Source organism: Amia ocellicauda, chromosome 7 (assembly GCF_036373705.1).
Source record: "Amia ocellicauda isolate fAmiCal2 chromosome 7, fAmiCal2.hap1, whole genome shotgun sequence".
In the NCBI taxonomy this organism is placed as follows: Eukaryota; Metazoa; Chordata; class Actinopteri; order Amiiformes; family Amiidae; genus Amia; species Amia ocellicauda.
The window spans coordinates 1,903,647-1,915,267 of NC_089856.1; the positions used below are offsets into that span (position 1 = coordinate 1,903,647).

At 42.6% G+C, this 11,621-nt stretch overlaps 2 protein-coding genes across 2 annotated transcripts; one reads left to right on the top strand and one right to left on the bottom strand.

Annotated features, from left to right (window-relative positions):
• The first annotated feature begins 805 nt into the window (after positions 1-805).
• On the top strand, positions 806-2,975 carry LOC136753552 (microfibril-associated glycoprotein 4-like). The gene is given in 5 exon segments (XM_066709773.1): positions 806-893; positions 1,696-1,915; positions 2,107-2,297; positions 2,691-2,838; positions 2,840-2,975. Coding segments are annotated over 5 exon segments (768 nt in total). The 3' UTR covers positions 2,961-2,975.
• A 72-nt stretch (positions 2,976-3,047) lies between these two features.
• On the bottom strand, positions 3,048-9,547 carry LOC136752486 (vascular cell adhesion protein 1). The gene is made up of 5 exons (XM_066707840.1): positions 9,371-9,547; positions 7,290-7,562; positions 6,523-6,855; positions 4,548-4,826; positions 3,048-4,329 (listed from the first exon to the last, which is right to left on the bottom strand). Exons 1-5 carry the CDS (start codon positions 9,438-9,440, stop codon positions 4,232-4,234), a joined length of 1,053 nt encoding a protein of 350 aa, XP_066563937.1. The 5' UTR covers positions 9,441-9,547; the 3' UTR covers positions 3,048-4,231.
• Positions 9,548-11,621: the final 2,074 nt, after the last annotated feature.

Below are 11,621 nucleotides of genomic sequence, written 5' to 3' on the forward strand. Positions count from 1 at the left end.
TTCTCCACAGACAAAGATACAGTCGGTGCCCAGCACAGCGACTAAACAGAATATCTGTGTGGTGAAAAAATCATTCTCATATTAATTCACGGACCGAGAGTGCCAGATCCCACTTCTGTATTACTTTCAATAAATGACAAGGGCCTTCGTGGGTTTGTTTTGTATTAATGTTTAATATATGCTTAATAGCGAAGTTATCGACCATTAACGAAGTCCAAATTACATTTGGAAAAAATACTAAAACAATTAAAATAACATCTTTCACATTATCGAGAGATAGTGTACATTATTATTACTGAATTTCAATAATATATCTACAAGACTTTACTGATAACTTAATTATTAAGGATTTTGTAAACACCTATCAAACAAACATCTACAAGCAACACGTTCATATTAAGTGTTTTTACAAAATAATACAAATTTTGGCATTTTGGAAAATACGCAATTATATGAATGTATCTGAAAGTACTCAGGCTCTGCAATGTAAGTTTACTGTCTCTTCCTGCCCACGTGGAGCCCAATCAAGAGATCTGAGACAAAGCAGCCACTGATCAGTCATGTGGGTGTCTGCCAATGGGGGGCTCTGCATTGTTTGAGTTCTCAAAATGACATGTGATGTAATACGAACGCTAGACGTTTTTTTTGTGTGTGCGTCTGTTGGTGTGCCTTGCTGTGTGTCTACTACACCACCTGGGGGGCCTAGATTAACAGGAAGTTTAGAAATCAGTTTTCCCAACATGTGTTTTCTAGACTCAGTCTTGTAGTATTAAGACAGAAAAGAAAAAAGAACAGTGAAGGAGTGATGTCCCCCCTCCCACACCTCCGAGCGCCCCACTCTACACAGCCCCACCAGCTGAGCGACAGCAGGGGCTTTGAACACGTGACTCGAAGTTCAGAGAATGACATCACAGTAACGAGGTGTTACACTATGAGTACAGAGTGACATCAATCAGAAACCAACAACAGGCGCACTGAATGCACATTGCTTTAGCGCTCACTCAGTTTCAACAAACTCTGCTGCCTTGAGCTGAAGGAAGCCATGTGAGGCCTTGACCAAATCAAATCCTTATACTTCTCACAAGTGGCAAATTACAAATCTGCACCCTAACACATGGTTTTATTTAGAAGTAGTAGAAAATGGCCTCTGACATTACAATAACCCCTGACTGGGTACTGGTTTGTAATTTGCAAATTGCAGAGAGTTCAAAGGTTTGATCTCCTTATTTCCTGCTGAGGACCTTTCTCCCTCTGCGCTGCACAAACACTAATAAAAAGGTCACTGTGCCTGGATGAAGGAGATACGAGAGGAGGAGTGGTCAGCAACAACGACACCAAACTCTCATGGCCGAGTGACTTGACCCAGAAAAGAGAGCGGCCTTGTTCTGCGCCAATGATGTCCTATGAACCAGAACGAGCTCCCCACCTGCAGCTGACAGATACCTGCATCCCTGCCAGCTCAGCCCTCAAGTCTGAGAATCCAACCACATGTTGCACTGCTGCGTGCTATAAAAACAGGGATTGCCCGGCAAGCAAGTAAACACGAGCGATTTGTGCCAAACTGCCATCGCCGATCTACAAACAAAATGAAGGTAGACAGTTCTTAAAAGAGGTGGCTCGTTCTTTTAAAATTACTGGCATCAGTTGTACATTAAAGATTCGGGGGTACAGGCTGGTGTGATTTGTCTTTTGCAGGTTTTTGTGTTCATCGCAGTGCTACTCCCTGTACTGTCTTGGTTCCTTTGGACTGTGAGGATATTTACCGCTACTTCTCGAGAGTCTCGGGAGTGTACCACATCTACCCTGCGGGGCCCTACATCCCCGTCAACGTCTACTGTGACATGGAGACGGACGGCGGGAAGTGGACGGTGAGTATTATAAGGCTTTGCTTGTGCAGGGCTCCTCCAGACCCTCTGTAAGGAGTGGGCAACAGGCTAGAGGCTGCGAATGAAATGTGTAAATGCTCTCTACCCTGGACTAAATTCAGAGGGTATTAATAAAGTGTCGTTCACTTGGTCCTAACTACCCTCTGCTAACTCTGCTGACAATGCGTTATAATCAGAAAGCTTTAGTTTATTAAAACTGTACCAATTCATATCTGTGATCTTTGGTAGGCCTGCAGAACATCCACCTCCTCACACTGAGGAAGAGCTATGAGCTGAGGGTGGACCTGGAGGACTTTGAAGGGGCCAAAGCTTATGCCCAGTACTCGTCCTTCTCCATCGCCCCTGATGCTGTGAATGCAGAGGCGGACGGGTACTCTCTCCATGTCGGTGGCTTCTAGGACGGGGGAGCAGGTCAGACACTTTTATTGGTTCACTATTATGTGAAGATCCTGACCCTATTGCTCTTCTATGCATACTGGGGTGTACATCCGAGGTATTTCTGTCCATCATTACTGCATGCTCAAAGTGGTCTCACCATCCTTTTCAAGATCCTATGCTAACATTGGTGCCCACTGATCACTTTGAGTATGAGATTCAAAAGTGGAAATTAACCGGATGGATGTTACTACTGAGCTACAAGATCCAGACTTGTAAAGCTTTGAAGGATAATGACTTTGATAATGATAATGAGTCTCTGTACTGGGAGGGGAAAGTGCTTGTGAGAGAAACACAGTTTCAATATTTTACAATCAAGAATGGCTCTCTGATTGTATTGTTTCCACTCAACATTTTCTTCATCCCCAGGGGACTCTCTTTCAAATGGACATAATTGAAAGAAATTCAGCACCTTTGACCGAGACCAGGACACTTCGGATACCAACTGTGCTGTGAGATTCAGTGGAGCTTTTTGGTATAGTGCATGCCATTATGCCAATCTGAATGGGCTGTATCTCAGGGAGAGTCACTTCTTATGCAAATGGTGTCAGCTGGTATCACTGGAAGGGACATTACTACTCTCTGAAAACCAGTGAGATGAAGATCAGACCTGTAGCTTTTCTTCTCTCAGATGAGTAACTCGGCCACCAGCAGAGGGGTTCACATGCGGCACATGACAAAGGGCCCAGCTGAGCCCCCAAATAAAGACAACAACACTAATAATAATAAAATATATACATGCATAATGTTATCCCTTTAATTTAAATTAAAAAAAGTATCCAAAACAGTTGTGGCTGCTTCTGTATATCCAACTGGTGAAACCACAGTTAAGTGTAGGAGAGCAAATTGGAATTATGGAAAATTACGGAGATATAATCTATGGAAAAAAAACTGGGAAACCAGGGGGGAAGCAAAGTACATGCATGGTAACATCCCAGTTACAGTACAAAGTCAATGTGGTCAACTTCCATAAGGGTTCTTCCTCTGACAGAACAAAGACACCCGTTGTGATTTCTTACATCTCTATTTTGTATATAAAGAAGCTGTATTTTAAAAGCCAAAAAATAGAAATAAACATTTGAATCATATCAATACAAAGTTACCCCCTGGAAGTTTGTTCATACTTTTTAAAGTTAAGGAAGGAAGCCACATTATGAATATATTGACTAATTCAGAGGGGTACAGCTGGGGTATACGGAAACAAAGCGGGGTGGGACAGTCTTGAACATCAGCCCATTACCGCGTGGAGAGGAGAGGCTCTGGGCTGATCTAATGTAAATTAAAACAGGTTATAGATAGACTGCAGCCCACATGGTTCCCAAACCCGTCTTTCAGTAGTTCAGACAATCCCTTTAGAAGCAGGTGGAAGAAGTAGTGATTGAAATAGTGGAGTTGTTTTAGTCTTCACTGTCTGAATTGGATTTGCGGTAATTACTTTTGGACTTGAACTTGAACATTGACAATGGATTATGCAGTGGACTGGTTCCTGTGTGTGTGTCACGTTTGTTTTTCTGATTGGGTATATGTTTAGATAGGGACCTGTTGTGCATGTAGGTAGGCTCGAGGACAAGTTCGGTCTCTGTTTATGGTTTTGGTCTGTTTTGTTTATACGCACCAGGCACTGTAGATAATAGCAAAACAGCACACCTGACTCCTTGTAAAGAGATCACCATCAGGCTGCCTGTAATTGGTCAGATAGGCTCTGATATCACTATTTTGTGTCAGTGTGTTTTTTTGGGGGATAATCAACAACATCATCATCATCTGAAAAGAGAAGCACAATACAATTTACAGATTCAATTGTCTTCTTTGGGCCCCGGGACTGGTCCTTCCTGCACACTGTTGATTGCACTCCGCTGTACGCTGTGCGAATACCAGAGAGCGCACTGGCTGTGTGGGCGGCATGGGGCTCAGGAGGTTCTATTCTTGCATTTGTGGAAGATGAATATCAGCACGGCTAAGGCCAGCCCAACTCCAATTAAAATCCCAATGACTCTGCCAGGGCTTCCTGACAAAAGGAACACAAACAGAAGATGAAATCACAGCACACCATTAACCCGTGAGGCATGTTTCAACAACAATTAAAACCAACCTTTAAGTATTAAAGATGGTGGCATGCACATGTACCTTGTTGCTCTTAATTCCCACTGAAACCCTGATCCTAACCCAGCCACAAAATAAATACATACTTTAACTCGTGCAAGATGAGAAAACCTGGAGCCCTACCTTGATTTCCACTCGATTTCAGTTCCACTTTAAATGTCTTCTGACTTTCCCCGACAGAATTCCTAGCAGTGCAGGTATAAATTCCCACACTCCTTTCCAAGAATCCAGTGATGGTTACAACAGCCACTCCATCCATGGTCTGGTTCTTGACATTTGGGGCTGCGGTGTAGTTCCAGCTGTAGTCTGGATGCGGTTTCCCCTCTGCACTGCAGTTCAGCACTATACGTCCACCAGGAGACACGGACAGGGTCTCTGCTGCTTTGTGAAACACTGGTTTGACTGGAAAAATAAGCCAACGAGTTAATTCTCGCTGTGCTTTGTGTTCATGGAAGCATTCCAGTTATCTTTAAAACTTGACATGCACTCCACATATCTACTGTAATGAATAGTTGGAGTTGGCTATCTTGTTTGGATACAGGATCTTTGTGACAAGGAATAACACCTGAATGACCCATGCACTTCCTCTCAGGTCTAATTAGTGTCAGACTCAGGGATCAGTGTCTTAGACTAGCATTGAGGTTTATGCATGTGATCGTTACATCTGATGTTCAGGAGTGATTTCTGTGGTAGTCATACCTTCAGTCATTGGGAATTTGCAGCCATTGTTTTAAAAGTTAAAGGAATTCACAAGTAAATGTGTGTTAAGCAGAAACTTACATATAACTCTAATGTAGACATTGTGAGACACTCTTTTATATGTGTTGATAGCCTTCATTTGCACTGGCCAGGGGAGTAGAGGAATTCACTGTTTTGCCTTCTTTGAGCCATCTGATCTCAGAGGGAGGGTTGCTCTGCACTGTACAGGGAATAATGCTGTCTAGACTGCCCTGCTCTGTCACATCCACTCTCTCAAGACACCCTGATATCTCGGGACCATCTGAAGATCGGGAAGACAAATGATAGGCTTGAGATCATTGGTATTCTGAGCTAGTGGGCAGAGTGAAGAAAGACTGAAACTTATAGATGACCGTGACATTTACAGTGCAATTTACACCTCCATATGTATTTTCAGCTTTAAAGACATACTCTCCTCCATCTGCCCTGGTCAGATTTTGAGAAGGGTCAGTCACCTGCCCATTTCGAAACCATATTTTGTCAGCAGGAGGATTGCCCTCTGCTGTACAGTTCACTGTGCTGTCAAGACTGTGATGCTCCATCACTACAGCTCTGGGGGAACACCGAGTTTCAGTAACAGCATCTGTCAGTTTTTGGAAACAAAGGCTGAAATGAGTTGAAGATTGTGAAGTCGCTTGTGGAATATAGTCCTAATTTTGGCCTCATGGAGAAAAAACAGCAAACATAAGAACAAACTCTGTGTAGTCTAAGGAGTATTTTCCTTTCATGATGCAAAGGTTCATTTTGCAGTCAGACGTGTGGAGAAGCATGCCAAAATGGATGGTTACATTCCTGCCACACAGAAATCCAGGGATGCTGAGTTCAAATCATTCACTAAGTAGAAATAAGGCATTTTAGGAAGGTCAAATGCAGATTGATATAACAGATAACACTAGCTCTCCACAGGGGGAGCTGCCACACAACAATCTGAGGAAACCCTGGCCGACGTTAGCCCACCCAACCAGACCCTGCTGTCACCTCTTGAAGCTGTAGTCCTCAATTCCATACACACGTTAATATCAGTTCTATAGAAGACACTGACCAAGGGCAGTTGTCACCTCCTATTCATACTCACCACTTATTAATAATTTGCCCACATTTCTTCAAGGCCCTGCCCCCTTTTACTGAGGTCTGGACAACTGTCTGAGAAGCAGAGGGCTAGTGTATTATCAGAGCATGCTCAGTCTGCACAGAGGGTCTGCTGTGAAGTGTAACCAGTCAATTCCAGATCCTGTGTAGCCAGGCTACATATTGTGACATGATTTTGCAAACTAACTGCAACCACACTGGTATCCTGGAGAAAGGTGAAGTGTTGCAGACATTCTATTAAGTAAATTCAGCAGAATAAACAACAACTCACACAGCATTGTGACATTGAGGGGACCAGACTTCATAATAGGGTTAGGTTGTGGTCCTTCTGGTTCCAGTCTCAGCTCTGCCTCACATGAGTACTGAACTCTATCATCAGTGCGGTTGGGGGTGATGAGGAGGGTACGAGACACATTCACAGGTGTTCTGGTGGTGTCTTCAGTGAAGGTTTCTGTGTGGATTAATGCCCCCCCTCTATACCAGTTCACAGAGAGATACTGGACTGGGGCGATGCTCTGGACATCACACTGCAGCCGGTACGGTCTCCCCTCCTCCACTGGACCAGTGTGTCCCACAGAGCTGATAGAGACACTGTCTGGATACTCTGTGGAAATAGATAATTAACATGAACATTATCTCAGACAATGTTACCCACCATGATGCTATATTTACATTTACTTTTTAAATTACACAGAAGCATATTGATGTATTACTTTATATTTAATTATTTATTTTAATTATGTTTAAAATATTTTAATTTTAACATAAAAATCTGCATTTGAACAATATGGTAACTTATGTGGCTTTGACTGTTCGACATGTAACAGTCATGGTAAAATATCATGGGAAGCATCCGAAATGTGTCTGACATTGCAGCACGATTGACACAATTACTTGCCAGGAGGTAAATCAAATTACAACCCATTCCTCAAACATTTCCTTAAACAGCTGCCTGTAACTAAAGGCACTCCTTCTAGAGCTATCTTAAGGAACATAAGTTTTTTGCACAATTCCCAGCACTTATTAAACATGACTTACTGTAGAGACTGATGTTGAGCTTTTTCTCGCACTGCTTGGGCTCAGTCTGAAAGTTTGCGTAGCACTTGGGTTCTGCGGTCCAGTCAGTCATATTGCTGACACTCCAGAGGAGAGTCTGGGTACTATTTGGTTGCAAGCCTGTGGATCCAACCGATGCCTCCCAGCCCATTCCTCTGGTTGTCCGTGTTGCAGTGCAGTTGACCGATACTGGATCTCCATATTTCACCACCACTCTCTTGGGGTCAATCTCAATGAGACAGTCCGTAGCAGCAGCTGGAAAGTAATAAAGAAATGTATTTTCTTTATAAATAATACACTGTAATTGTTTTAGTAGATGGGAACAAAGGGGGTGGGTATGTGGGAAGATGTGAGTCTCCCCTGTCCTCCCTACCTGTACTGAACAGAATATGACAGTAAACAAGTAAATACAACTAGGTTGGCTTTAAACAGAATCTGTACCCCTTTTTGAAGCTGTTTTGTACTGTTTCGTTGTGTCTTTTAGGTCTATTATAAAACAAGTTTTTCTGTTATTTAACATGACTTTAACTGCCTAAAACAGAACTAGACAACATTAACAATGTTTAAGGGTCTTTGTGTTGGTTTGTCTTATATAAGTATAAGTTAAAGAAAGAGATATCATGCAATATGTCTTTGCAGGCGCTTGCATAAGTGAATGTTTTCTCAGTAGGGGTTCACAGGTACATAGACAGACCAATACTGTGTTATGATACAGAGAGTTTAGCACTGGCCAATCACTTGGTCAGTAGAGAAAATCTGGGAAGATGAACACTGGCTGATCGACTAGCTCGCGATACAACTCCTCCCCAACTTCTTTTGGCTTTAAAGTCAGACACATCTAAATTAAAATAAGCACACCTGATTATTAGAAGACAACAAACACAGACACATTCAGTGTTTAATGTTTTATTTCAGGCCATCAAGATCCCTTAAAGGAAAAAGAGGATTTTTGGAGCCGGGGTTTATGACTGGAGAATCCAGCACAGGGAGCAAGAGAGGGAGGGAGAGAGCAACAGCAAGAAAAACGCAGGGTGAGGTCATCCTGCCAAACAGTGTAAGCAACAAAAGAAGAACAGTGAGTGGTGCCAATGTACACATATCAGACGCCACTGTTTATCCTGCTTAGGAGGGAAAATGGCAACTTAACTTGGAACAATTGTACAGCTGCTGAAATGTTTCTAGAAGCTTTCCCAGGACACCTCACACGAACACAGAAGGAGTTAACTTTGACGTTAAAGCCCAACTACCCACTGCTAAATAAAATGTGGCAAGTACCCAAATATGTGCAATAACAGGGCACAGACTTTCCTCTTGGTATTTATATTAGCCATCACACAGGCACATTCAATACCTGGTCAGAAACAAATACATCATTGACAACTGGAAGGCTTTCATACATTTTATCTAAATTATGGGATGATCTCACACTTGCTCACCGCTGCTTTGTTTCGCTTGTGGAGAAAGTTGCTCCAGGGGACCAGTAGAAAGACTAATCTACACCTACATCAGTTTTATGCAAATGTGATTTGCCCAACCAGTTTTAATTGACAAGCTGTGTTTTGTATGATCTATCACTTAGACTTAGATTGAGTTTTAGTTTGTTCTTCTGCAATCAACAGTTATTGTACATGTTAGTGTCACTATAGTCGGGAGAACTTTGATTTATTCTCTTAGATCTCTGGCGGCAAGTATTTGTCTCAGGGTAAAGTAAATAATTTTGAATAGGTATTTTCAGAGTCTCTTGTATTTTTTTAAATCTTAAATGGGATCTCTGGAGTAAAGAGAAAGCACCTGCTTGCTCCTAAGTCCTCTAAGGGATTTGATTCAAGCATTGAAACTCCTCAAAGGAAATACAGTGCACTGCAATTATGTATGAGATGTCTGTTTTTTGTTTTGTTTCTTTGTTTTGTTTTTCTCTAGGGTTACATGTCCTCAGACGCTTACAAGGAGATTTTACTGCCGATTTGTGCTATCCGAGCTTAGCCACCACATTAGCAGATACAGTACCGACCGCACTGACAGTGAACCGCAAAAGAAAAAAGAAGTCAGACGCGTTCACTTACCCACATCATCGAGGGAGAAGAAGAAGAACCAACCTAAAGCTGAGCACAGAAATGGGCCACAAAGCCTCATCTTGTGTCTGTCGAAATCCCCCCCCTTTTACGTGAACAGTTAGCCCTGATTGTTTCTGCTGGGAGCTGTGGTCACAGCAGCAGCACTGAGAAGCAGCAGAGAGAAAGTCACAGCCACTGAACAGCAGCACCGTACACTCCCCTTCCTTCCTCTCTTGGGACTGGGACACAGTACGGGGTGTAGCTCAGGACGGCCCATATCAGAACATTGTTGCATGGAAATATGGGAACAGGTTGCATTTTCTGCACTTTTGTACTCGGGGTGGCGCATGGTGATGTCCTGGTTAACGCCTCTGCCTCACAGCTCCTGGACCTGGGTTCGACTGGGTTCCAGTCTTGGGGGTCTGCCTGTGTGGTGTTTATATGTTCTCACCGTGCCAGAGTGTGTTCTCGCCAGGTGCTTCGGTTTCCTCCTAAATCCCAAAGATATGCTGCTGAGGTTGATTGTTTACTCCACATTGCCTTGTACTAGTGTGTGTAGGTGTACCCTGCTGTGCGCCAATGTGTTGGGTTAGGCCCCATTGATTATAGATGGATTATTACATTTGTATGAATTAATTCATTAATTGTGCTATGACATATAAAACATTTAATTAAAACCACATTTACATTTTTATTGTTGCACCATGTTGATACATCTCAAATTTACCATCATCGTAGTGCATTTGGGTATCATTACTTTACTGTATCAGGACACAGTGAGATTTTATTGAATTTAATTAATTTAATATACATACAGTAGCTACTCATTAAAAATAAATGAGGGAAAATACAAACCAGCGTAATTTTATAGACTTCCAAAGCAATCTAAACTGTCTAAAGACAACAGACGAATGTGATGGTTTGGATGTTACAGATGTGCATAACGCCATCCACACCACTGCTGGTTCCGACAGGGATCAGCGGCCGTGTTCGTCCATTTCCGGACAGAACCAGAGCGATTCCTCTGCATGAAGATCTTTGATTACCCTGATTGTTGGAATCCACAACAGTCTTCGAGTCGTTAAGTCTCACTATACCTTTTAATTGGTATCTTAAATGATTTATTTAGTGACCTTTATTGTTAAGTATGTGGTGTATACATTTCAAAGTCTGAGATCGATTAAAGAAAACAAAACTAGTCATATAAAATAACAGACAACACACAAGTCTCTAAAATTACTATATTATTTTGTTTATTAATTATCCTGTGTTGCCTTTAAGTTTAAGACTTTGGCACTGACTTTATTAACCTAATATAGGAGAGCATTTCATAAAATGTTTTGTATCACAATGAAACAATAAAATAACATGAACACACAGAAACACACACACACACACACAGGCATGCACACACACACTCATACAGAAACACACACACACACACACACACACAGACATGCACACACACATACACACACACAGACACACACACACACAGGCATGCACACACACACTCATACAGAAACACACACACAGGCACAGGCACACACACACACACACACACACACACACACTCACACACACAGGCATGCACACACACACTCACACACAGACACACACACGCACATGCTCACACAGAAACACACACACAGACACACACACACACACACATGCTCACACAGAAACACACACACAGACACACACACAGGCATGCACACACACACTCATACAGAAACACACACACACACACACACTCACACAGAAACACACACACACACACACACACACACACACTCACACAGAAACACACACACAGACACACACACACAGACATGCACACACACACTCATACAGACACACACACACACACACACACACACACTCACACAGAAACACACACACAGACACACACACACAGACATGCACACACACACTCATACAGACACACACACACACACACACACACACACTCACACAGAAACACACACACAGACACACACACACAGACATGCACACACACACTCATACAGAAACACACACACACACAGAAACACACAGAAACACAGGCACGCATGCACGCACACAGATCTGATCTGGCTTCCAAAACAGCATCTCGAAAGACAATGGCCTTGGTCAGGAAATGAGGCCTGCAAAAACAAGGGAAAATATGAACAGAACGAACACTTTGATGTGATCATGTTTTGCAGGGACAGGGATTGTAAAGCATTAAGAGCTGTGGACACAAAGCACCAGCACAGGG

What these genes read in the sequence shown, in the direction of transcription:
- LOC136752486 (XM_066707840.1), bottom strand. Translation starts at nt 9,440, where the DNA reads ATGAGGCTTTGTGGCCCATTTCTGTGCTCAGCTTTAGGTTGGTTCTTC. An exon ending in CTTCTCCCTCGATGATGTGG is followed by an intron (nt 7,563 to 9,370) that starts GTAAGTGAACGC and finishes ATTACTTTCCAG; the next exon opens with CTGCTGCTACGGACTGTCTC. An exon ending in CCTCAATGTCACAATGCTGT is followed by an intron (nt 4,827 to 6,522) that starts GTGAGTTGTTGT and finishes TTATTTTTCCAG; the next exon opens with TCAAACCAGTGTTTCACAAA.